The following is a 25,568-nucleotide window of genomic DNA, read 5'->3' as shown; positions in this document are numbered from 1 at the left end:
TGAATGGGTCTGAACCCAGATCATCCTTATTTTCCAGACAGGCCACTGGGTCCATGGCTGCGCGCCCCCGCCGGCCCGACCGCGCCAGGCCGACCCCCAGAGACGCTTAATGAATGTGCAATGGTCGAGCTGACGAGCGACAGTCCTGGTGAGGTGCAGCCAGCGCTCGGACCCTGGTTCCCGTTTGGGGATGGGGAGAGGGCGCGGGTCCTCCTGGCCTCCCCTGCCAAGCGCCCCACGGCCGGAGGGTGGAGCCACTGGTGGGCGGAGCCTTACCCAACGTACCAATAGCGGCGTTGGGCGGAGTTAGATGACGGGGCGGGGCTAGAGGGAGGGGTGGGGTCTTCGGGTAACAGGCCAATGGCAGCTCGGGGGCGGGGCTGAGGCGGGCGGGGGCGCGCGGAGGCGGTGGCGGCGGCGAACAAAGAGGCGGCGGGCACGGGCGGCCGAGGGGAGCCGAGGGGAGCCGAGCGCAGCCGATCCGGGCCGAGCCGGGCCGGGCCGGGCCCAGGAGCGCGCGGGCTATGCGGGCTGCCAGGCCGGGGTCGACGGGCCCCTGAACCCGGCGCCCCGGACCAGCGAGGAGCCCCGCCGCGGCCGCGCGCCCGAGGCGGCCGGCCCGCCATGGCCGGGGTCAGCTACACGGCGCCCTGGTGGGTGACCCTCCTGCATCGGCTGCCGCACTTGAACCTGCGCTGGGAGACCACCAGCAGCCAGTTCCGACCCGAGGACACCGACTACCAGCAGGTGACGTGGGCCCCCGGGTCGAGGGTCAGGGCCCCAGGTCATGGCCCTTCCTTTCAAAGGTCTAAAGACACCCCTCCCCCATCGAGGGTCACAGCCCTCCTCCTTGTGGATCGGGTGCCCCCTCCACGAGGGTCGCTCTCCCCGTCCTTTTTGAGGGTCTTAAAACGCCCCACTTTTCCTTATGAGTCATTGCCGCCCCCCCTTCTTGAGGGTCTTCGGGGTCTCGGGTCTCTCCTCTTTCAGGGTGCAAGGACACCCGCTCCCCTATCGAGGGCCCACCGCCCTCCTGCAGGTTCTAGCCTTCCTCTGGCGTTGCTTGAGGCCCTCTTTTCTGGGGTCCCCTGGAGCCGCCCCCCTCCCCTCTGTGGAGCCCCCCCTGCCAGCTGTCAGCTCCTGCCCAGGCCCCTGTCCATCACAGGGGCTGTGGGGGGGGCCGGGATGGGGGGGGAGTAGGAGGTCGTTGCCAGGAAGAGCCCCCTACCCATGCGGCCCCGCGGACCTGCTGGGCTGCCCCGCTGTGGGAGGCACACACAGTGCCGTGTGCCTCTGGTGACACCTGGCCTGCCCGACACTGGCTGCCAGGAGCCCCTGAGGGGGGAGGCCCGGCTGCAGGGACACAAGGTGGGCCTCAGCCTGGAAGGCTGGAGGGGGCTGAGCCTGGGCCGAGCCGGGGGTGGCGGAACCCTTCCCAGCCCTCCCCCGGTGACCAGGCTGTCCCCGTGGAACCCTCAGCCTGGGGTCATGCCCAGCCCCAATGCCAGCCCTGCCACTGAGCCACTGCTGCTTGAGTGCCCGGCCAGGGGCCTGGCTGTGGGCTTTCTCTTCCTGCCTGGGGGTCCAGATTCCAGCAGCCTCACGACCTGGGCGCCCGGTCACCTGGCCATGGGAACCCCTCGGGGCCTCTCTGTCTGACGGTCGTTGCGCAGCTGCCGGGGTGGCCCGTGTCACTGCTCACCTGTTCACAGCTCCTCTCTCTCTGTGGCCTCCCTCATCCGGGGCAGAGAACGGGAAGCCCATGGCACCCCAACTCTGCAGGGGAGCCCCAGGCTCCCCCCAGCGCTCGCCTGGTGCCTGTGCCCCCAGTCCTGCAGACCTGTGTCTGAGCAGACCAGAGGGGGGCGAGGGACCGGCCCAGGCACACCCAGAGACAGCAGGATTTTACAGAACCTCATCCCTGCATTCTAGAGGCCGAGCCCTGGGGGGCGGCCGGTGTGGGGGCACCAGCTCTGGGCCCCCCAGGAACTCCGTGTGCCGGCTCTGCCACATCTGTCCTGGAGGCCCTGCTTCCGCAGGCCAGAGGGTGGGCCGCCCTTGCGGAGGCTCCTTGTCAGCTCCGCAGCTCCAGGCAGCCCCGGGGGCGTCCGGCCGCACTGGGCGCTCCTGCTGGCCCCTGGACTGCCCCTGTCCCTGCTGCCCGCCACGCTTGGGTGGGTGGGCCTCGCTCCGGCACTCCGGGCGCCGTCCTCCGTGGGCCCCCAGCTGGGGTTCCAGGACACCTGGGCGGGAGTGGGCAAGGGGCAGGCCCCCGACGGCAGGGAGGCCTCGGGGTGGTGGCCAGGTGCCCCTCGGCGCGGCCCGTCCTCCCACAGGGCTCTTCGCTCCTGAGAGGAGCTTGGTTCCTGCCCGAGCCCTGTTCCCTCGTCGCTGTGGGAGGCTCTGACTCACCCTCTCTCCTGCCTCCTCTCCGAGGAGCAGAACGAGCCACTGAATAATTCACGGGGTGGAAATCGGCCTCTCTCCATCCCCCGCCGTCCGTGCTCCCGGCGGGGGGCTGCGGGGTGAGCCAGACCCAGGCCTGTGGCCTGCCTCCCCCCCCCCCCCCGTGCCGGAGCCCTTGGGCAAGCGTGAGACCTCTCTGAGGCTTCGTACCTCCTCCTAGACCCTGGGCTGGTGCACCTTCTCTCCAAGGTCGCAGCGGGGATGCCAGAGCCTGGGCTCCTGCTCCCCGCTGGGCAGGCAGCAGAGGGAGCTCCCTCCCGGGGGGGCTGACGGGGCACCGTGGGCCTTGGCTAGGGCTCTTTCCAGCCTCCCTCGGTGAAGGATTCCTTGCTGTGGGGGGCTGCTGCCCTGGCCCACTGGTGGGTGGTGGGTCTTCATCTCCTGACCTCTGGGCCGGGGCACCCGCCTGTCTCCAGCCCCAGCCTGGCCTGCAGGGGCCCCGCAGCCCTCTCCTGCTGTGTGGGCTGGGCGCTTCTACCTCCTGAGCCATCCAGGGGAAGGGGGGCCCTGGTGCAAGCTTGGGGTGGATGGGAGACCAGTCTCCGGCCTTCTTTGCTGTTTCCTGCCCCCCGTCCACTGTTGGGAGCCCTGGTGAAAACCCGCTGGAAAGCCCCATGGGCTACTGTGTTTCAGGGTGCTCTGTGGGGACATCTATCACTAGCCCTTTGTCACACGAGCCTGGGGATGAGGACCGTGTTCGTTATAGAGATGAGCAAGCTGACGCTCAAAGGGAGAGGAGACTGGCCCGGAATCACAGAGTGAGGGGGGGTCGGCCAGAACCCTGCTGCCGGCCTCTTGCTCCTGACTCAGGAGCCAGGGTCAGCTGGGCAGCCGGTGGCTGGGGGCCTCCTGGGTGGGGGCCGTCCTGAGGCCTCCCGGAGCCCAGCTGGCCCCTCTGCAGGGGTGCGGGTGTGTTTCACAACCTGAAGGTTGTGATTTCTCTTGGCTGAGGGTCTCAGGCTCCCGGATTCCCACTCAGGCCTCCATCCTGGAGAGGAGGGACTCCCTGGCCACGGGCGCATCTCTTGGGGGCCTGTGGAGTCTGTTGGACGGACAGACAGCGGAGGCATGCGGTGCTGGTTCTGTGAGGCTGATGGTATCTGTGATGGGAGAAGGAGGCCAAGGAGCCTGGGGGGCTGCCTGTGCCGCACCCCCACCTGCCACCAGGAGGGACTGCCGGCCTGGTGCCCCTGAGGCTGAGCTGCCCCTGGGTGCCCGGAGCTGCCACACACCGGGCAGCAGAGAGGTGCTGCCTGACCTTCCATGGGGGCCAGGAGCCCGGCTGTGGGCACTCGGCAGGCCAGTTCCTCCCTGGGGCCTGGCCGGCGGCGGGCACGCCGGCCGACACGCCAGGACAGATGGCAGCAGTCGCCTCAGGTTCCCCCACGTAGGGGCCTGTGTCTCATTAGAGATGCAAGTGCTTGCGTGTCGCTGGCGTGACCCCAAACATGAGAGGCTGAAGCAGCCACGCGGAGGCCTCAGGGAAGGGGGTCCCCGGCAGCGGGAAGGGCACGTGCAAAGGCCCCGAGGCCGGGAGGAGCCCGCGCCTCGGCCCAGAATGAGGGAGTTGCTCTGGCCCCAACGTGCTGCCCTGGGAGGTGGAGAGTGCTTTGTGCCCGGCGGTGTGTGAGCCCGGGCTGCTGGCCACTTGGGGGGAGGGGAGCCCCCGGCACCGTAGGGGGACGCGATGCAAGCCAGGTCAGCCTGCGCCCGTCAGCGGTGGCAGGGCAGCCCCGTGTGACGGACGGGGCGGGGGGGGCAGGCCCGGCCGCCGTCCCCACCTCTGACCGGAAGGAAACCCACTCCGGTAGCACGACAGCGCTTACGGGCTCTCTTCTCGTTCACGGGAGGTGGGTGCACACCTGGGCTACTCGGCAAACCGGAGAGAGCGTGAGCACGGAAACGGAGCCCCTCCGGCCGGAGTCCGTCCGAGCGCTGGTGCGGGGCAGGGAGGGGCTCTCAGCGCTAGAGTCGCGCCGTGCGCCCTTCCAGCCGCCTGCACCCCCGGTCTGGGTTCTCGACGCTCGGCCTGCACCCCGAGGTAGCGGTCCGGCTTCGGGGACTGCGAGTGACAGAACGTGCCGCACGGCAGAGCACGCGGGGGCTGGGCGGCGGCCTCTGCAGCAGCCCCTGCGTGGACAGAGCTCAGGGCCGGGCCTCGGGGGGCAGGCCCGTGCGTGGGTGGGCAGGGAAGCCCCCGCGGGGCTGCATGGACTCTGTCTGTTTCCCTCCTGGCCGGGGTCAGAGTCCAAGGGCAGAATCCAGTTGGCACCGCCGGGGTCACGTGCCTGCCTTTGGCCAGCGGAGGGCTGGCCTGCTGGTGGCCTGCTGGTGGCCTGCTGGTGGCCTGCGCCGCCTGCGGAGTGCGCACCTGCGGAGGGGCAGGCGTTGGGGCCCGACTCTGGGTCTCCCGCCCAGCGGCGGAGCGGGGGCTGCATCACTAGGCTCTGTTGCTGGGCTACCGGCTCCTGGTTTTCCGGGGTCTGAAGATGCAGTGACGAGTTCTAGGGGACATGCAGGGCCTCGCTCTTTTGTCCCTTGCCAGGGGCTCTTGGTCAGGGTCTGGGTAGGCGGCTCCGACCCCCAGGCCACACCCGCTCTGCCCGAGAGGTTTGTGCTGCTTTTCCCGTAAACGGTCTTCTGGGCAGCCCCACGCTGGCCCTGGGGGTGGGCGCCATCAGCCCCATGCCGGCCAGCGGGCGCCCTCTCCGTGACAGCCCTGCCCCCAGCGGTTCCTGGGTCCAGCGGGCGGCAGGACTGGCCCCCTCCCCCCACAGGCACTCTGCTGAGTCCTCAGTTGGAGAAGAGGAACCGAATCTGCAGGCACAGACGGGACACTGACATGGGAAGTGCCCCGTGTGGCCCCTGAGGGATCGGGCACGTGACGGGGGCAGCGGCAGGACCCCGGGAGCACCCGGTCGCGCTGCCTCCTGGGGTCTGCGGGGGTCCTGCCCTTGGCTCTGTGCTGGGCCAGGACATGCAGCCCTCAGGGGCCCCCGGGGCTCCCCACAGCCTCGGGGCGGGCGGCACCCTCAGTGGGCGAGACTCTGAAGGGCGCACACTGGGCCTGCCACCCAGATCAGGGGGCCCACTTCCCAGGGGATGTCCCCGAGCCAGACCCTGAGGAGGGGCCCAGGCCTGCCCTGGGGACCCTCTGGGAGACGGGGTGGCAGAGGCCGACAAGACTGGGCCTGCCGCCTGCCCAGCTGGCCTCCCGAGGGGTCCCCATTGGTCGGTGTCTGCGGAGGCAGCGGGGGTCCGCGCCACGGACAGGGCGGGAGGACTGTGGTGGTAACCACTGTCAAGGCCGAGCCGCCAGCCCAGTGCCAGCGGTGGGAAGGGCTTGGTGCCAGCCGGCCACGAGGCCACTCTTGTTCTTGTCCGAAGCCAGGACAGGCCCGTGGGTGTGGGGCGTGCCCCCAGGGAGCGGGGCCAAGTGGGGCAGGGCCACAGGTGGGCAGCGTGGGCCCCCATTAGTCTCCCTTTCCCCTGCCCTCCTCTGAGGGCTGTGCCATCGGTGTGCCCCCCCTCCCACCCACAGGAGGGGCAGGGGGGTGCTCTGAGGGGCGGGGTGCCAAAGAGGCTGTTCCCTCCCGCAGCCACCACTATGGCCAGGCCTGTCCTTCGCTGGCCAAGGGCCTGGGGTGAGGCTGGGCTCCCCAAAACCTAGGTGACCCCTTCTGCCTCGGAGAAGGCTGCCCGCTCTGGCCCTGTACGCCCCCAGCTGGGTTCCCGCCCGTCACGAGGGGCCCTCAGTCCAGTGCAGGCCGGGCCGCACCCCCAGGTCACCTGCCCCCGGTAGAGGCGAGTCTGGTGGTGCAGGTGGCCTGCGGCTGCGTCTGCGGCCCGTGGCCCGGGTCCCCGGCCGCGGCCGAGAGGGGCACTTGCACAGAGTCCCGGTGAAGAGCAGAGCAGTTTGCTGGGCATCACGCTGGGAGGGACATGAGACCAGGGGACGGAAATAGACCAGGCTGGTTGCTGGGCCCTCTGATGTCCATTCACACCGCAGGCGAGTGGGTGGGCGGGGAGAGCCGGGCCCCAGTGCTCCTACACACCGGCCCCAGGCTGGGCCGGGGGGGTTGGGGGGGGTGCTGGGCCCGGGGATGACCTGCCCGTGTCTCTGGGGCCCTGGGACGCCGTCCACACGGTTTCCGGAGGGTGAGGTCACTGGCGTGTGCCTGCGAGGTGCTGAGGGCAGCTGGCGTGTGTCTGCGTGCCACCTGCTGGCCTGGACATGGGACCTCGGACCCTGGTCGGGGGGGCGGCTTGGACAGAAAGTTGGGCCCCTCCCAGGCTCCTGCCCAGCTGGCCGCTGGCTGAGCGCACTCAGGCAGGGCCGCGAGCTCACCGGCATGGAATTCGCACACCCCGAGCCCCGCTTGGTGGAAATCTGTTTTTAATTTCTGGCCGGGATCTGGCCGCCACAGCCAGGCGTGTTGGAGGGGCGGGGGGCTGCAGCCACACAGCCAGCCCGGCGCCCGGCTGGTCGGCCCCGCGGCCTGGCCCGGGGGGCGAGCGGGCCCTTTCTGGAGCTTTCCTCGGGAGGCCTGTGCCGGCTCCCACCCTGCCTCTGTCACTGAAGCGAGGGTTCTGGGGATCTCCCCTGGTCTCAGGTCCCTGGCCTGGGAAGTGGGTGGCCCCCTGCCTGGGCGGCCTGGGGGCCAGTGAGTCTGTGGCTGAGGCCGGGCCTCAGTGGTGTGGGGCGGCTGTGGGGTGTGCGCCTCCCCAGCAGGAGCCCAGACACAGGGTTCGGCCCAATGTCCCCTCCCCATCCCTCCCCTAGGCCCCGGGCCCCAGCCCAGACGCAGGGGAGGGGTCCCCTCCAGGGTGTCTCCGGGATGCCCCCTCCTGGCCTCGTCCTCTGGAGAAGGCAGCTCTGGGACTGGGGTGGGACGCCCCTTCAGATACAGTCCAGGGCCCACTGCTCCCCCGCCCACCCACTGGACCCCCAGCTCTGCCCGCTGGCGCTGTAGGCCCAGGCCTGGGCCCAGCTGTCCCCGCCCCTCACGGTGCCCTGCTGGCATCCACTGGCCCCGGAGGACAGTTTAGGGAACACCGCCTGATGCTTCGGTGCCCTCCCAAGCCCCCCCCATCTCTAAGCCCCTGGGCCTGCCTGCTGGGGTCTTGGGGCCCCCCGCCAGCCCAGCAGGGCTGTGTCTTTGGCGCCCCAGCACCAGGCCCGGCACCGAGCCCAGATGCCACAGGTGCTTCCGTTCCCCACTCGGGCTGGCGCGGGCCCAGGGGCCTTTTGTGGGCCACCCAGCCTTCCTGCCCCAGGGGGGCAGGGGTCACCAGCGCAAGGAAGGGGGCGCACCCTGCCCTCTGCCCTCTGCCCCCTGGTGGGCCTGCCCCCAGGGAGGGCCGGCAAGGGCCGAGGCCAGGTGGGCTGGCCTGCGGGCCCTGGGCCTCGCCAGCTCCCGGCCTGGCTGGGCTGCTGCCCCACTGGGCGGGGATCCTGCCTCCGCCCTGCCAGCTGTGTGCCTTCGAGGAAAAACCGGTGACTTCCACGGCGAGACCGCAGAGGGGTCAGGGTGCTGGGCCGGGCCGGCGGCAGGGTGCTGGTCAGGTCCCTCGTGGCGCTCCCAGCCCGGCGGCCTGGGGCACGTCGGGGTGGCCTGCGTGGCACTGAGCCTGCCGCTGTGCGCAGGTGCGCACACGCACCGGCCTGGTCCGGGCAGTCGGCGGGGGGTGGACAGGAGGCGTGGCAGGAACTGGCAGGAGGCCTACAAGTCTCTCTCGCTCTCCGTCTGTGGGGTGGCGCTGAGCTCCCGCTGCAAAGCTTTTAGGCAGATTTGGTGGTCCCGCCACAGCCCTCATGGGGCGGGCTTGGGGCCCAGGCCCCTTGCAGCCAGAGTGCCAGCAAGGCTGGGGCCCAGCCAAGAATCCCCCCACCCCTCACCCCTCGGGGCTGCCCAGGCTGAGAGGACCTGTGGGGGGCTGGGGCCTGTCTGGTTGCCTGACCCGCCTCCCGCCTGGGCCTGGGCCTGGGCCTGAACTGGGGTGGAGCGAGGCCTCCGACCTCCAGCTCTGGCTCTTCCGTGTTTCCCAAGTGGGTGGGCTTCGGGGCCTCAGGGCGCCAGAGGGGGTTGCATGGGTGCAGGCCAGGGCGTTCTTCTGGGCATGCCTCACGGCAGGGGCTGCGGGGCCCTGGAGGAGGACGGGGGTCCAGGAGGGCGGGGGGGCCCCCCGAGCCCTCACCCCTCGGCCCTCACTGAGCCCAGCACACTCTTACCGCTTCAGGCGATTGTTCGCCAGGGCTGGCGGTCGGGGCGTGGGCCCGAGCACCTCGCCACACCCCACCACGGGCTGACATCCCTTCCGTCACAGACGGAAAATTCCGTTTGGTCCGAGCCCAGATGCTGATCAGACAGTTCCCATTCTCTTTCTGAATGGGCCCGGGCAGCAGCTGGCGACGCCAGCCCGGGGAAAGGAGGGGGGCGGGCCCCGTGGGAATGCCGGCGGAAGCCGGGCCCCTGGGAGCCTGTCCTCAGGAAACTGGGCCAGAGGTCGGGTGTGGCACCGGGCTCGGGGGCTGGAGGAAGCAGCCGCCCAGCCCGATGCTGCTTCCCTGGGCCGGCGCCCCCCAGCCGGGCCGCCCCGTGTGACCGGGAGGGCGCTGTCACCCCCCTGGGAGGGGCCCTGCGGGGCTGCTCACCCGGTGGGGTTGCCGTTCAACGTTCCTGGGAAGGAGCCGTCCTGGCCCTGACAGAGAGGAAGCCCCCCCAGCCTCTCGGAGCTTGGGGTGGGGGTCAGGGGCCCCCGTGTTTCTGAGCGCCCACTCTGCGCCAGGCCTCGGCCACAGGGCACGGTCCCTGCCAATGGATGTGCCTGTTGAGGCCTTTCCAGCGCCCCCTGGGGGACGTGCAGGCAGGCAGACGGGTGCTGGAGGTGGGCTCCCTGTCCTCACAGCGGAGGAGGGCTGCTCCCCGGATGCAGGGCTGCAGAGGCAACTCGGGGCGCCGGGGCCCCCACCTGCTGCTGCCTCCCGGGCTTGAGGCGCTTGTGCCCTTGGTGCCCTGCTGTGATCCCGGGTCCCATTGTCACTCCCAAGGGCCTGGGCCTGGGGGCACCGGCCCCACCCTGACTCGGGTCCCTGAGGCGGGGCTGCCTGGGAGTGTCCTGTGTGTGAGGCTGCCCCCAGCCGGCCGGCCGGCCACTTGTGCCCTGTCCAGTCTCTGGCGAGTGTCTGGTGCCCAGGGGCTTGGCCCCCCTCCACCCACCACCTACCACCCCTGGGAGTTGGTGGCCACTGCTGGGGAGCGCATGGGGCAGCCCCTTCGTGTGCATGTGTGAACGTGGGTATGTGTGGGTGTGAACCTGTGTGTGAATGTACGGCTGTAGGTGTGCCTGTGTGCACATGTGGGCGTGTGTGTGAATGTGTGAGCAGGCATGGATGAACACGTGGGTGTGCACACGCCCACCTTGCCCGGGAGCGGCCCTGGGCTCCCTCCCCTCCGGCAGCAGGGCACCCACCTGCCGCCTGCCCCCTCCCCAAGGGCCCTGACCCCTCCCAGAGGCTCCCTGCGGGGGAGCTGCTCCAAGCTTCTGCACACGGCCGCTCCTCTAATCTCCGTGACCGTCCAGGAGAGCGACGTGCCTGCCTCCGTTTCACACGTGGGGAAACCGAGGCACGGAGTTCAGAGTCGCTGGCTCAAGGCCCCGTGGAGAACCAGGTGGAGCAGCAGCTGCATGGCAGCACTCCCTGGGACTCCCTGGGGGCCAGGCGCCCCTTGGGGGCCTGGGTTCAGGGGGTGGGCTGGGGTGGGAGCCTGGCAGGAGGCCCTCCCCCGGGCCTCTGTCCAGCAGCGGGCAGGGCAGTTGTCGGCCTCCTGGTGGGGACACCCAGGCGGTCTCTCCCCTTGGTCTGGGCACCCGGGCACGGGCTTTGGCAGGGGCCTTGCAAACCGAGAGGGGCCCCGACTGGGCCTCGTGGCTGCCAGGGCCCTTCCCCCGTGTGAGGGCCCAGGGCCGGGGGGCTGGGGCGGGAAGCGCCCACCCCGTCCTGCACAGCCAGCAGAGCCGACGGGAGGCCGCATGGGATCACACGCGGCTGAGCTGGGCTCGGGCCAGCGGCTGCCCACGCCCCGCCGGGGAGAGCTGCTCCCAGGTTCTGGTTTTGTGTTTTAATTATAAAGGCCGTACATGTTCGTGGCTTTAAAAAAAAGCAAACAGAAAAACAAACCAACAAAAAGAACCCAACAACAAAAAAGGAGCCCAATCAAAGCTGTAGAAGAAGATCCAGGAACGCCACCCACCCGCCCACCTCCGGCCAGGCCCCGGCGCCTCCCAGCTTGCCTCGCCCCAGGCACCTAGGGCTCAGGAGCCTGCGACGCTTATCTTGCCTCGGCGTTCTCGTCTGGTCAACGGGAGTGGGTGGTCCTGGCGCCGCTGAGGCGCCTGATCCAGGTGGGCGAGCTCCGGCGTCCTGGCCGCAGGTCGGCGGGGACTGCTCACCGCCGGGTGGAGCTCCAAGCCCTGCACCCCGACCTCGCCCCCTCTCCTAGGGGGGCCCTGGGAACCAGGAGCCTGGGCGGGTAGGGCTTTGAGGGGGGCTCAGTGGGGTGCAGGTCTCTAGGGAGGAGTGTGGGGGGCCTGACGGAGGGTCCGGGGAGGAGCCGCAGCGGCAGGGCCTGGCGACTGGCTGGGGGCTGGCGGGTGGCTTTGGTTCCGGAAGTGCAGGCGTCCCCTGGAGCCAAGCCCCGGGTGGTGGGCTGAGCTGCCCTTTGCCCCTGACCTGTGGGGACCGGTCGGACAGGCCCTGCGGCACCCCTGGTCGGGGTCCAGCCTGTGCGCATGCACGCAGACCCAGGGAGCCCACAAGAGGGCGCTCGTCCAAGCACCCTAATGTTTATCGATTCTCCGAGTTGGGTGGTGTTGGGTAGGTTAGAACTGGTGCCAGGGGCCGAGCCCTTTAAGGTAAATGTGCCCCCCACCATGACTGGGTCCTGGCCCGTGTCCCCGTGACCTTGAGTGCCCCGGGACCTCGAGGGAGCCTTGGCGGAGAGGTGGCTCTGGTGCCAGCCCCACGAGGCCTGCTCCCCGCCCCCACCGCCGGTGAGCAGGGCGGTCAAGCTTTCCCACCACTGCAAACCGGGCCCGGACTGCTCGGTGGGCGGCAGCGCGGGGCAGCCAGTGGGAAGGACAGGAGCAGCCTGTGACTGCAGCCTCCCGGTGGTGCCCTGGCCTTCCCCTGGAGAGTGCCTTCCTCCCACACTGCCTGGCAACCGTCTCCAGGGAGACGGATGCAGTCCCAGTGCCTCTGGCCAAGCCTCTGGCCCCAGGGAGCCCCGGTGTTCCACCCCCAACAGCTCCCCGCTCCGGCCCACGGAAGCGCCGGTTGCTGAGGCTCAGGCGTGGGGAGGGAGGGTGTTCCCAGGTCCTCCTGGGGTCTGGGCCGGGGGGGGCTGGTGAGGGCCGCTGAGAGGTGCCGGTGGCCCCACCACAACTGCGATGGGTCCCTGGGGTGGGCACCTCCACGTGTCAGCCTTCGGTGGGTGCTTCCTTGCATGCCCCCGAGAGGTGCACCTGGTCCTCTGTCTCCCACCCTGAGGCCCGTGCTGAGGGTCCCCGAGGGCCGGTGGCGTGGGCGGTGCCCCCTTCCTCCACGCTTCCTCCGGAGCCAGTTTATCCTTGAAACGGGGTGACACAAACTGACCCCGGGGTGGGGCCCAGATGGGGCGGGGCTGGTGCCCTGTCTCGCCACCGGAGGCCCGGTGCTGGGTCTGCCCCCACCCCTGTGAGGGCCCATGGGGGAGCCCAGCCTCTGGGACCCTGGGAGTGGTGGAGAGTTCTGGGCCCTTCGCGACGCAGGGGCTCAGGGTCCTGGGAAGGTGGCCAGGCCCAGCACAGCCTGAGCGCAATGGTGAGGGGGGGCTCCATGCCAACGGCCCCGGCGGGGCCTTCCCTGGGATGGAGCCCCCCTCCGCTCAGAGGCTGTCCTCCGGCCGGCCCCCCCAAGCATCTCCTCCAAGGGGAACCCTGCTCAAACACACTCTACCTTGGGCTCTGGAGCCCAGGAGGTGACAGCTCCCATGGCGAGGGGCACGGGGCGGGGTAGGAGAAGCGGACCCGTGGCCTCCCCCCTCTGGCTCCACCCAGGGGAGCTTGGACTGGGTCCTGGTGTGTCGTGCAGGCTTGAGGACCAGACTGGGTGACCACGGGCGCCGCACACGGGTGTTGGGGAGCCGCAGCCCCAGACGAGGGCAGGGCTGGCTCCTCGGGAGCGAGTGCCGGGTGCCCTGTCCTGGAGCTCGGGTGGGACGTGCAGGTCCGGGACCCCACCTCCAGCGCCGCTGCCCCGCCCGCAGGCGCTGCTGCTGCTGGGTGCCACCGCGCTGGCCTGCCTGGCCCTAGACCTCCTCTTCCTGCTCTTCTACTCCTTCTGGCTGTGCTGCCGCCGGCGCAAGAGCGAGGAGCATCTGGACGCCGACTGCTGCTGCACCGCCTGGTGCGTCATCATCGCCACGCTGGTGTGCAGGTGAGCGGGGAGGGGCGGGGCCTGGCTGGGGGCGGGGCCTGGCCTGACGGCGGGATGTAGGGGGGGCCCCTGTGGGATGCCGGCGCCCTCACGCAGCCTCGCCCCGTCTTAGCGCCGGCATCGCCGTGGGGTTCTATGGCAACGGGGAGACCAGCGACGGCGTCCATCGGGCCACCTACTCGCTCCGCCACGCCAACCGCACAGTGGCAGGGGTCCAGGACCGCGTGAGTGGCTGCCCAGATGGCAGGGGGCCCCCCCTCCCGCCGCTCAACCCCGCGCCTGCGCGAGTGCCTGAGCTTGCGGGAGGAGCCTGGGTGGAACGACCGAGGGGTGGGCGTGTGTGGGATGCTGGTGCGCTGGCTCACCCGCCGGCCTGGCGCAGGTGTGGGACACGGCCGCCGCCCTGAACCGCTCCGCCGAGCCCAGCCTTCAGAGCCTGGAGCGGCAGCTCGCCGCGCGGCCCGAGCCCCTGCGGGCGGTGCAGCGGCTGCAGGGCCTGCTGGACACGCTGCTGGGCTACACAGCCGCCATCCCGTTCTGGAGGAACCCGGACGTGTCCCTGGAGACGCTGGCCGAGCAGGTGGACCTCTATGACTGGTACAGGTGCGGTGCGCTCCTCACAGTCCGCCACTCCCGGCCCCGCTGCCCCGGGGTTGGGCTTTTCTTCCAATGGCCAGCTGGCTGCCAGCGCCACTCCAGCAGCCACTAGAAGGACTGATTCCGGCCCCAACAGCCCAGAACCGCCCATGAGTGCCCCTCTGGGTCCCCAGCTGCTTGCCTCAACTCTGCCGGCCCGAGTGCAGATACCTGCCCCACCCCAGCACCCGCACCCTCCCCCCGCCACCTGGGGCCCACACCCCCTGTGCCCACAGGTGGCTGGGCTACCTGGGCCTGCTTCTGCTGGACGTCGCCATCTGCCTGCTGGTGCTGGTCGGCCTCATCCGCAGCTCCAAGGGCATCCTGGTTGGGTGAGTCTGTGTCCTGGCCTCCCCTCCCCCACTGGTGGGTCAAGCTCGGGGTTTGCCCCTGGGGAGGAGGGTGCAGAGCCACACCTGTGTGCTGGGAGCTGGCCCTCTGGCCTGCAGCCTGCTGGGCAGCACCGCTGTCTGCCCTCCACACCGTATCTGGGGGTGCTGACCAGCTCTCGTCGTCCCCAGGGTCTGCCTGCTGGGGGTCCTGGCCCTGGTCATCAGCTGGGGCGCACTGGGTGTGGAGCTGGCTGCGTCTGTGGTGAGTGGCAGTCGGGGGGTGTCCTCGTCTGCAGGGCCCGTCGTGGGGCGGGGAGGGAGCCTCAGTCCTCGCCCCTCCCGACTCCCATGGGACGCTGAGGGCCCGAGGGGCGGGCCCTGCCCGGGGGTGCACAGCACGTCCCTGCCGCCCCTCCTCCCACCCTTCAAAGCGAACCTTCCGGGGTGAGAGCAGACCCTGGGGGCTCAGGCCCCACCCCGGAGCGCGGAGGGTGGGAGGGCCCCGCCGGGTCGCCCCGTCTTCCTCGCCCGCATCCGTTCCAGGGGTCCAGCGACTTCTGCGTGGACCCCGACACCTACGTGACCAGGATGGTGGAGGAGCACTCGGTGCTGAGTGGGGGTGAGTGTGCGTGCCGGGGGCTGGGCTGGGAAGGCCCCGCCGAGTGAGGCCGAGGCACGTGGTCGGGGCACAGGGTCGTCAGGGTCAGGGGGAGGCCGCTGACGATGGGAGGGGGCAGGGACACGGGGGGCAAGGAGGGTGCGAGTGATGGGGAGAGGTGACGGCGGGCAGCTGCTGCCAAGCGGGGCACCGAGTGGGAGTCGAGACGGCCGTGCCCCGTGGGCAGAGGCCCCGAGGCAGAGACACTCGGGGGTGCTGGTGAGGCGGAAAACACCCGTGGCGAGAGGAGAGGGCGGGAGGCACCGGGGCCAGGTGTGTGCTCAGGACTTTGGACTTCACGCCAGGGCCCCATCGGGGGAGACGTGCGGGGGGGTGAGTGGCTTCCTCAAGCCCCCTTGGGCTGCCGGAGCAGCAGGGGGCGAGGGAGGGAGCCGGCGGGAGGCGCGGCAGCTGGAGCCCGCAGGCTAGAGGGGCGGCTGCTGGTCCAGAGGGAGAGCAGTGCCGCCGGGACTCCCCAGAAGTTTGGGGGTGGGGGAGGGGCGGGAGGGCTCCAGGGCTGCGGGCTGAGGGGGGGACAGAGCAGGAGGGTGCTGACCGGCCCTCAAGGGACTGTCTTCCCCTTTGCCCAAGAAAGTCCCAGGGGCGAGCGTGGGGGGCTGGATTTGGCCTATTTTGTTAAGGAGTCATTTCCACCTAAGCCCGAGGAGCCCCACCGTGGGGGCAGGGGAGCCTGCTTTGCCAGGGGCCGGCCAGGCTGGTGACAGTTGTCCCCGCCATTGTCCCAGGCCTTGGTGCCCTCAGCCCTGCCTCCCCAGGCCCTCACACTCGTGGTCCCGCACGAGGCCCGCACGCCAGCCCCGTGTACGGCGGCTGACGTGAAGTAGGGACTTCTCGGTGTTTCCACACGCGCTCAGAGGGGCCCCAGACCTGAGGGGCTGGGCGGGGGTGCGGCCAGCCCTGCCCCCCCTCCAGCCCCCGCCCCCATGCCCATCCCGCTCTGGGCCCCCGGGAGCCCCCGGCAAGGGAGCCGTGTGGAGCTGCAAAGCCAGTGTCCTGTTTGTGGGGCGGCGGGAGCTCCCACCTCCCGGGGGCGCCCAGGGGCCAGAGAGCAAGGAGGGGCCGGGGGCAGGCGGTCGGGGTCTCCTGGGGTTTCCAGAGTCAGAACTGTGAGTGAGTCCCCATCTTTAGATGCCGGAGGCTGAACTGACTCTGTTTCAGGGGGTGGGGACAGACAGGACAGCTGTCCTGCCCAGGTGGCCCATGGGTGGGTGCATCCCGGGGGTCTTCTGAGCCTGCAACCACCCCTTCCCCCCCAGCACCCCGTCTGCTGCCGCCAAGGGAGGGCAGGTATGAGGCTGCCCTCCGAGAGTCGTGCCCCTGGCGGGGACGCCCAGTAGGGGGGCCTGGGCCCGGCCCGGCCCCCTGGGGGCCGCGTTCCCCCCACACGTGACCATAGACACGCACATGTGCACACCGGCAGGCACACGGACACACCCACACACCTGTGTGCACATGTGCATGCAGATGCATGTGCGCCCACACATATAACACGTGTGCACAGGCGAGCACACCGACGCCCGCATGCATGTGGTGTCGGTGCACATGGACACACCGGCGTGTCTGCACACACGTGTGCACCTGTGGGAGCACACGTGGCCTCGCCCACTCAGCCGCCACCGTCTCCCCGCAGACATCCTGCAGTACTACCTGGCCTGCTCGCCCCGCGCCGCCAACCCCTTCCAGCAGGTGAGAGCGCGGGCCGCCCCGGCCCCTCACCTGGGGTGTCTGCAGCCCCCCGGGCCCACCACAGTGTGGTGGGGAGACAGCTGGGCAAACCACACTGACGTCACAGACTGCCACCCGGGTTGCCGCCCCAGGGCCCCTGTGCCCCCCAAATCCCTGGGGCCCCTCTCATGTCCTGGGCTGCCCCCGGCCAGCCCTGCAGGGCCGAGCCCACGGGTGGGCGTGGAGGTCCCGTGGGGGCTCCAGAATGAGTGGGCGGGCGTGGCCACGGTGGGTTGGGAGGGAGACCCTCAGCCGGCTGCCCGTCACTCCCCATGGCTGCCTGACCCTCAGGGTCCTGAGGGCCACCTGTCTGCTTGAAAGACCCTGCACCTCCGACGGTCTGCACCCTCTGGGTGTGTGGCACCTGGGGGCCAGGGAGGGTGTCCCGCAGGCCCCCCCGACGCCCTGTGTGAGCCAGGGCCTGGCGGGGGTGGGGGGTAGTGGGCTGCCGGCCTCACCTCCCTCAGCCGGCCTGTCTGTGGAGCAGAAGCTGTCGGGCAGCCACAAGGCGCTGGTGGAGATGCAGGACATCGTGGCCGAGCTGCTGAAGACCGCGCCCCGGGAGGCCCCGGCCACCAAGGTGAGGGGCGGGCGTGGGGTCGCCGGGCGGCGCCACCGCGCAGGGGTGTCCTGCCCACCCTTCCACGCAGAGGCTCCTCGTCCCTCTCCTCCCTCCTTCCCTCCCTGTCCCCGGGGACTTTCGGTGGCTTCTCAAAAGAATTCTGTTCTTCATTTTACTTTTTTAAAGACTTTATTTATTTATTTTTGGAGAAGGGAGAGGGGAGGAAGAGAGGGAGGGAAACATCAATGTGTGGTTGCCTCTCGCACACCCCTACTGGGGACCTGGCCCACAACCCAGGCGGGTGCCCTGACTGGGAATTGAACCTAGGACCCTTTGGTTCGCAGGCTGGCACTCAGTCCACTGAGCCACAGCAGCCAGGGCTCTGCCCTGCGTTTTAAAAATCGCTCAGACTCCTCCTATTGAGAGAGTAGGGAAGCTGAGAGCAGGTGCAAGGACCAAGTGACGACCTGCCGGCTGTGCTTCCTGCACAGGTGCGCCCCCTGGGGGCGTCCTGGGGATGTGAGGCAGGGACTGTGCAAGCCCTGACGCTGGGCAGTGCCCCCCTCCCTCCCTCCCTCTCTCTCTCTCTCTCTCTCTCTCTCTCTCTCTCTCTCGCACGTGCACACACGATACTGCCACCGCCACCACCGTCAGGCCCCCAGAGGCGCACACACTGCCCCACACTCTAGGTTAATTCTAGGTTAATGTTACTCCCTTTTCTTTTTTTTTAATATAGTGTTTTATTTTATTTTTTAAGATTTTATGTATTTATTTTTAGAGAGGAAAGGGAGGGAGAAAGAGAGAGACAGAGAAACATCAATGTGTGGTTGCTGGGGGCCGTGGCCTGCAACCCAGGCATGTGCCCTGACTGGGAATCGAACCTGCGATGTTTTGGTTCGCAGCCCGTGCTCGATCCACTGAGCTACGCCAGCCAGGGCAACCTTTTATTTCTCCTGCCAGGACACCCTTGGTGCTCTGCAGCCCGAGCGGTTAGGCAGGTGTGTTGGCTGCTTGGGTACCGTCAGAGAGCGCCACACGGGCGGCTTAGGCCTCTGTCTCCCAGGCTCGGTGGCTGGAAGGCGGAGAGTTCCTCCCTCCCTCCCTGCCTCTCTCTTAAAAAAAAAAGGAATGAAAGAAATGTCTCCGGGCGAGGATTTAAAAAAAGACCCAGGCCCATGTCAGGAGACACCAGGGTGCACCTGTCCCTTCCGTGACAATGAGGGGCCACACAGTGGTGTCTGTACTGGACAGGCATTGTGGGTCCTGCTGTCCCTCTCTCCCCTCGTGTCCTCAGTGGTCTCCCTGAGGCCAGGCCAGACTCTGGGGGTGCCGTTCGTGAGAGCTGGGGCTCCTCAAGGCCTGAGTGGAGATCGCGGGGTGCGGGGCGGTCTGGATGTCAGGGGGAAGGGGGGCGGAGACCTGGGAGAGTCTCAGGCGCCCGGGGCTGGCTGGGGCTCCCCGCTCCAACGCGGTGCCGACCGGCCGTGGTGTGTGTCCCCAGGACCCTCTGCTCCGCGTCCAGGAGGTGCTGAACGGCACGGAGGTGAACCTGCAGCAGCTCACAGCCCTGGTGGACTGCCGCAGCCTGCACCTGGTGGGTGAGACCGGCTCCCGGGGCCGGGGCTGCGGCGGGGAGAGGGCCGTGGTGGGGGCGGGGGACGGCCCAGGCTTCTGCGGGCTGGGCCGCAGCCCCAGCTCGTCCACCTCACCCGGCCGTCCTGCCGTCCCCGTCCCCGCTGGGCCCAGGACTACGTGCAGGCGCTGACCGGCTTCTGCTACGACGGCGTCGAGGGCCTCATCTACCTGGCGCTGTTCTCCTTCGTCACCGCGCTCATGTTCAGCTCCGTCGTCTGCAGCGTGCCGCACACCTGGCAGCAGAAGAGGTGAGGGGCTCGGGGACGCCCTCAGTTTCCCTGGCCACGGCCCACCCACGGGGCGTTCTTAGGGGCCTGCCTTCCGGACGCCCCCGCCCTGGTCCCCAGAGGCAGGCACTGGGGCCTCCTGGTGCGCCATCAACCCCTGCGGTCTCCGTGAGGCGGGGGCCCTGGAGGAGCCCCGTGTCACAGGCGGGACACTGAGCCCGAGGAGCTCCGGGCATGGGGGGCGCCGTGAGGCCGGAGCAGGCGGCGAGGAGCGGCCCCTCTTGTGGGGCCGGCTGCCCGCCCACACCCGCCGCGCCCCCGGCTGGCCTCGGAGCGCCCCGTCCGCCCCCAACCCGGGTGCGCTGTGCAGGGCTGCGGTGGGGCGAACGGTGGGCTGGTTGGGGAGGCCCTGGGCGGCTGTGGCTTCCGTGGCCGGCCGACCTGAGTGACAGCTCCCTCCCAGGGGGCCGCTAGGTCCTTATCTTTGAGGCGGGGGTCCTGGCAGCCCCAGCCTCGTCTCCCCAGTCAGCACTGGGGGGTGGTGTGTCAGGGCGCCAAGCCCCTCCCCTTCTCGGGCCCCGTGGTTTCTCTCCCACAGCCACCTCCTGCCCCTCCTCCCCCTTGGGCTTTCTCGGGGGCCCCGCTCTGGGGGCAGATAACTCAGCCCCAGTCCCTTCCCTCCGCCTGCATTTCTGCTCCCTGGTTCTCTGTGGTGACGGGGGCGGTGACGACGACGAGGGCGGTGGTGACGGTGGTGGTGGTGGCGACGGTGAGTTCGGGGCCTGACCCCTGTGCCGGGTGTCCCTCCCCACAGGGGCCCGGACGAGGACGGGGAGGAGGAGGCCGGCCCGGGGCCGCGGCAGGCGCATGACAGCCTCTACCGCGTCCACATGCCCAGCCTGTACAGCTGCGGCAGCAGCTACGGCAGCGAGGCCAGCATCCCGGCCGCGGCCCACACCGTCAGCAACGCCCCGGTCACCGAGTACATGTGAGTTGCGGGGGGGGGGAGGGGGGCAGCCCAGGGGCAGGGGCAGGCGGCGCCGAGCCAAGCTGGCGGCAGGAGCTCCGCGCGGCCACAGGCACACCTGCCCGGGCGGGGTGAGAGGGCGGGCCTAGCCCGGGCGGGTGAGCCGGACAGGGTGCTGGAGGAGCCGGCAGAGCCAGGGGCAGGGGCTGCTGGGCAGAGGGGCCCGTCCCACAGTGGGGCCACATTAGGGCTGGACTTTCCTCCACCCAAGGGGGCTGCTGGGGCGTGGGGTGGGGTCGGCCTTCTGTACGCAGGCAGACGTGGGTGGAGGCCACGGGGAGGCCACGGGGTCAGACGCAGGGCCTGTGTCCAGGTGGCCGCGGGGATGCTGTGGCCCAAGGCCCGGGCTGGGCATGAGGTGGACAGGCGGACACCCTTGGGCCCACCCACTCTGAGCCCTGGGTTACTGTGCCGGGCGCTTGCCAGGAAGTAGCACCCAGGGACGGTGAGAAAACCCAGGGTGCACTCCCCCTGCCGCAGCCGTGGTTGGAGGCACCGGGCAGAGCGGTGGGGGGGGCACACAGCTCGCCCAGCTCCAGAGCTGGGACCTCCGAGGCCCACGCCCACTCGCGGCCCCTCTCTCCTCAGGAGCCAGAATGCCAATTTCCAGAACCCCCGCTGTGAGAACACCCCCCTCATCGGGCGCGAGTCCCCACCACCCTCAGTAAGTCGGGGCCGGAGGGCGGGCGGGGCGCCACCCGGCCGCCTGGGTGGTCTGCCGTGGTCCTCTGTGAACCTGCAGCCGGGCCAGTGGGGCTGGGTGGGCTTGCACGCTGGCCTTGAGGTGCTCTGGGGTCCGAGTGGGCAGCAGAGGCCAGCGGCCTGGCCACCAGCTCAGCGCAGAGGGGCCCTGGCTGCTGCTTCCCAGCCCACCTGTTTCCTCCTCTTTTCCTTTCTCTGGCGTCCGGAGCTGAGCCCAGGCCTTGGCCCCTGGCCGCTCCAGACCAGCCTGGCGTCCCCTCGGCCCTCGGGGCTGAAGCACGGGAAGGGGGGGACAGGGCGTTTTTGTGCCAAAGAGGAGGAGCGTGCAGAGGGGCAGGCCCCCAGCGGGCCTCCTAGAGGCAGTGGGCCGCAAAGGACAGGCTGGCCAGAGGGGCCGACGGTCACCTTGCTTCAGGACAACCGCCCTGCTGTGCAGTGGCCCCGCTGTGCCCTGCAGCAGAGCCGGCCTGGGCCTCCTGGACCCGGGGTGCCACGGGCTCCCCGGCTGTCGCCCCGCCGGCACCGTGCTCCCGCCCCCACGGCCGCCCCCGGCTGGGCCCTCACCCTGGCGTTGAGGCCACTCTCTCTCTCTCTCTCTCCTGCACCCCTCCCACCCTGGGCCCTCCTAGCGGTATCTGGCTGCCCTGGACTCTGGCAGCCACACGGGCTGGCAGTTTAAGCCCCTGGACAGTGCCCGAGCGCGGTGGTGGCCGTGCCCTCAGAGTGACAGGTACTGACCCGCCTGGCCCCTGCCCTGTGCAGCGCCTGCCTGCCTCGCCTCCGCGCCTCACGCCCTCCGCTCGCTGCTGCCCGCGGCGGGGCCGGCCAGGGCCCGACCCAGGTGCCCCGGGGCCGCCCCGGTCGGTGCTGTGGGGCCGGCACAGGCCCCTGCGCTTCGTGGCTTCCAGCACAGCCACAGAGACCTCCGGGGCCGGCCCTGGGCCGTCACCCCCACACCGGGGGCAGTGAGGCCCGCCCCCCGGCCCAGCTGCCCTGGGCACCGCCCGGCCAGGAGACCGTCCACCTGGGCCCCCGGGCGAGCCTGGCCCTCGCGGCACGGCCCTGCATGTCCGGAAGTGCACACAGGGGGGCGCCGACGAGCGTCGGGCTGCGCCCGGCCGTCCCCATAGTGCTGCGCGCCTGCATGGGCTCCCTCGGCGGTCTGGGCCGCAGCCCGCCGCCCCCGCCCCCGCCGCATGTCCACGGAATGCCACGGCCCCCATGCCCGCTGCTGCTCCTCTGTGTCCCTCCTGGCCCCCGACGGGCAGGACAGACCCTCCCCACCAGGAGTTCCGGGAGGGCTCTCCAGACCAGGGGACACGGTCCCCCGACCTAGGGACCGTAGGGTGGGCTAGCATGTGGCTGGGGGGCCGGCCTGCCAGGCTCCTTGACCCCTGATGACCTCTGTCACAGGTCTCGGCCCTTGTCCCCACCCCTATGGGCGTGGGACCCTTTACACATGGATGGTAGCACGCGCCTGCTCCACAAGTGTTCACGGGCACACACATGCACTCACACGTGCACTCATGCACACATGTGCACAGGCCCCGCACACGCACGTGCACTGAGCAAAGCCCTCGTGCCTCGGGTTGGACGAGGGCCGTGAGATGTGCGGTCCTCCCCCCCCCCCGCCCCCCGCGCCTGCCCCTGCGTCTGGGACCTGGGAGGAGCCCGCGGCTGGCCCCCCAGCTAAGTGCATCGCCTCGGCCCGAGGGGCCCACGCAGCTGCGGGGCCACCCTCTCCCGGGGTGATAGGGCGGCGTGGCTCACGGCCCCGCTGCTCCGGGTCCTCGTGGACCGCCGGACTCTTCCTGGAGCTCGCCCCGCCCCCCCCCTTGCGCGGCGCTCCGCTCGCAGCCCTTTAGCCGGCACCCTGAGGCGGGAGGAGGGCCTGTGGGGGGCCTTCAGGTCGTGGGCCTGCGGGGAGCCTTCGAACTTGGGCCCTTCGGGGCGGGCAGAGTGCCCCTCGCACCGGGATGGGGCCCTCAGGGCTTCCGGCCTCTGCACCAGGCCAGCTGCCCGCCCCCCCACCCCAAGCCCTCCCCCTGGGCTGCCAGCCATCAGCCCTGCCCCCAGGGGTGCTTGCAGCGGGCCGGCTGAGGCTGTGCCCACGCCCTGCTCACCGAAGCCCCCCTTCTCCCCGCAGTACACGTCCAGCATGAGAGCCAAATACCTCGCCACGAGCCAGCCTCGCCCCGACTCCAGCGGCAGCGGCCACTAGACCGCCAGGCTGGCCACCGCCCCACGTGCCAATCACCCCGTCGCCCCCAGGCCAGCACTGCTGCTCCCGCCTCCCTCGGGGCTGCCCGCCAGGCCCGCCCTCCCCTCCCTGCAGGAGCCTGGAGTTCCCGGCGGGGACCCCGGCGACTCGCCCGGACACCTAGCCCCACGCCCTCCGCCCTCCCAGGGTTCAGGTTCACAGAGCCCTGCTCCGGGCCACACGGCCGGCGCTGCGCCCCGGGGACCCTGGAACTCTGCAGCTTCCGCCTCGCGGCACCCTCCTTCCCTCCGCAGCCCTGACAGACGCCCTGGGCCACGGCGTGCCCTGGTGCCGGCGCCTCCTCGCTCCGCTCCGCAGTGCGTCCCCCCTTCTCTCCCCTCAAGGGGCCGCCTTTGCTGCCTCCGCCCTGCATCGCTCTCTCCCTCAGCCGCGCCGGACCCTCCACGCCGCAGGAGGGCGCCAGGCGTCACGCCCAGCCCGGGCCGCTCACCCAGTGCTGGCCGCCCTCTTGGTGCCAAACCCCTCCCTCTCCCCCCAGACTTGGCAGCTGGTTCCAGTTCCCTCTTGCACTAACCACACTCATCATCTCTAGGGCAGGCGGGCCACGGGGCTGCCGGCGAGCACGCTCCCCCTGCCCCCTTCCGCCCAGGACAGGTGCGGTGTCCCGGAGCCTCCTGTGAATGAGCCCAGCCCCTGCCGCCCCCGGGACTAACCACTAACCTCACCCCGGCCACCCACCGGGATCCCCCGGCCAGGCTGGCGCGTGGGACCCCGAGTCCAGGACAGCTGGCCGGGAGTCCGGCCGGAGCCTCCGGTTCTTCTCGGGTGCTGCTGCCGGGGACGTGGGGGTGGGGGGCGCATGGGCACCTGCCCGAGGCCCCGAGAGCCCCCCCAGGCCGGTGTTGCCCCCGGGCGGACTGAGGGCTGCAGGACCGTGGTCCCTGTGGCCTCGGCCTCCCTACCTGTGAAGTGGGAGCGAGGCTCCCTCGGGTGCTTTTGGCTTCAGTGTACAATGTTTGCCGTTTCCTGCCGGGGTGGGGAGGGCCAGCCCCAGCTCTGGCGTGGCCGGCCTCTCACTGAGGGGCTGGTGCCGGCTGAGGCCTGTGAGGCCCCCGGCCGGGGTCCCGGAGAGGGAGCCGGGCAGCGGGCCGGGCAGTTTACAGACCAGGGGGCGCACGGGGCAGCAGCCCACCTGGGCCCGCCGCGGAGAGGCCGCCGGCGTCCCTCTGGGACCTCCTTCCTCTGTGCTGGTGTCTGGGACCAAACGGGCGGGCAGGCCAGGCCGCACCGGCCCCGCCCGGGGTCGGCCTCCGCCCTGGGAAGGGAGGGGCGTGAGTGGACTCACACTGGGCTCCTGGGATGGCTGGACCTCGCCCTTGCTGCGCTGCGGGGCGCTGTGGGGTGCTCTGGGCCCCCAGGGGCCGGGCCACAGCCTGCTGCCCCTTGTGCCCTGGGCTCCGCCCTGCGCCAGTGGCCGTGGCCTGAGCATCCAGGCCTCCCACCAGGAGGGCCCAGCCGTCCTGCGGTGCCCACCTCGTGCTCCGCACGGCCCTGGCAAGGCCGCCCCAGGCGCAGTGGGTCGCGGGGGCAGCAGCCCCGCCCACGACCTGTGACAACGTGCAGCCCCCCCCACCCCGCCACCCCGTGTGGGCAGGGTGTGCCCGCCCGCCCTTGACGCCCTCCCGTCCCTCCACTCATGGACGCTGGACACAGGAGAAGGGAGGAATCCAAGGGGTCAAAGATGAGCTTCAGCCGTGCGGGGGGGGGTCCCACGTTGGTTTTACTTTTGTTCTGTGTTGGGGCCTCTTCCTGGCCGTCCCCCACCCTGCGAACCTCCCCACATCCCCACGCCCCCACACCAGCCCCCCGCCCCACGAACCTCTCCACACAGCCCCACCGCCGCCCCCGTGCGCCCTCGGCCCCTCTGGCCCTGCAGCGTCCTGGGGGGTGGGTGCTCGACCGTGTGGGGGGCAAGGAGCCCACAAAGCCCCCCGGGGCTCGGCCCCTACAAGGCTGGGTGAGCCGGAGGCGGGGTCCCCTGGGACACCTGGCCTGCGGGCCCTGGCTGCTGCCCCAGGCCGGGGCAGTGAGTGGGAGGCCTGGTCGGAGGGCCCTGACCCTTCTCCCATCCACACCCACCCCATCTCACTATGCAATTCCAGTCCAAGCCCCCGCCCCTGCCCACCCCGGACCCCGCCCAGCCCGGAGGGAGAGCAGGGGGCAGCCCCCGGGGGCCCAGCGGGGGGAGGTCTCGGTTCAGCCACATGTCACACGTTTGCCACACACGGTCTCTCGAGATAACTTCACGGAGACTCCACCCCTCCCGGCCCCCTCCCGCCAGATTGAATATCCGAGCTGACTGGGGACAGAGGCCTGAGCCACAGGTCACTGACCTCCGACCTCTGACCTCCCCAGGGCCATGGCTGGATGTGCTGTCGCTGTGTTTGTTTTTTCTTTTTTCTCCCCACCCCAAACTGGGCCTGGGGCTTAATTTTTATATCTTTGGGGCTTTATTTTTCTTGGCAGATACTAAAACCTCGTCAATATAATTTCCGTGGTTTCTATTCAGCTTGGGTTTCATGTTTTAAAATAAACAAATTTTAAAAAACAGGTCTCCCTTCCTGAGTCGTCCTGGCTCCCACCCAGGTCTGTGGGCAGGGTGGCCACGTGCAGAGACCCTGGGGCTGGGGAGGCGCCTTGGGGTGGGCACCAGACCTGAGGTTCGGGGGCGGGGCCTCTGGTCCGCCCGGCAGCTGCTCTGGAGGGCGTGTGGGCCGGGAACTGCGCATCCAGGGCCGTACCGGAGCTTGCTTTGCGATCTGGAGGTGCGGTGGAGGGGCCCGAGGGGACATGGGTGGCTGGGCGGAGACACCGCCACC

At 70.2% G+C, this 25,568-nt stretch overlaps 1 protein-coding gene across 2 annotated transcripts; it reads left to right on the top strand.

Moving 5' to 3' along the window:
- The first annotated feature begins 397 nt into the window (after nucleotides 1-397).
- Nucleotides 398-25,299, top strand: TTYH3 (tweety family member 3). 2 transcript variants are annotated; one of them, XM_045824680.1, is made up of 15 exons: nucleotides 398-747; nucleotides 12,774-12,943; nucleotides 13,056-13,167; nucleotides 13,326-13,546; nucleotides 13,816-13,911; nucleotides 14,101-14,173; nucleotides 14,455-14,530; nucleotides 16,221-16,276; nucleotides 16,803-16,895; nucleotides 18,379-18,471; nucleotides 18,624-18,760; nucleotides 19,554-19,727; nucleotides 20,355-20,430; nucleotides 21,098-21,198; nucleotides 22,615-25,299. In XM_045824680.1, the coding sequence occupies exons 1-15, from the start codon at nucleotides 625-627 to the stop codon at nucleotides 22,628-22,630; spliced, it is 1,617 nt and encodes a 538-aa protein (XP_045680636.1). In that variant the 5' UTR covers nucleotides 398-624; the 3' UTR covers nucleotides 22,631-25,299. The 2 variants fall into 2 exon arrangements, with proteins under 2 accessions (XP_045680636.1, XP_045680639.1); XM_045824683.1 differs by lacking the exon at nucleotides 21,098-21,198.
- Nucleotides 25,300-25,568: the final 269 nt, after the last annotated feature.

Source organism: Phyllostomus hastatus, unplaced genomic scaffold (genome assembly GCF_019186645.2).
Source record: "Phyllostomus hastatus isolate PE091 unplaced genomic scaffold, TTU_PhHast_1.1 phas_contig_150, whole genome shotgun sequence".
NCBI lineage: Eukaryota > Metazoa > Chordata > Mammalia > Chiroptera > Phyllostomidae > Phyllostomus > Phyllostomus hastatus.
The sequence above is the reverse complement of the archived record's forward strand: the minus strand, read 5'-3'. Positions and strand labels throughout refer to the sequence as shown.

Excerpts from the sequence above, each read along its gene's own strand:
- TTYH3 (XM_045824680.1), top strand. The coding sequence starts at position 625 with ATGGCCGGGGTCAGCTACACGGCGCCCTGGTGGGTGACCCTCCTGCAT. Across the intron at positions 748-12,773 it reads AGGACACCGACTACCAGCAG|GCGCTGCTGCTGCTGGGTGC; the intron begins GTGACGTGGGCC and ends CCCCGCCCGCAG. Across the intron at positions 14,531-16,220 it reads GCACTCGGTGCTGAGTGGGG|ACATCCTGCAGTACTACCTG; the intron begins GTGAGTGTGCGT and ends GTCTCCCCGCAG.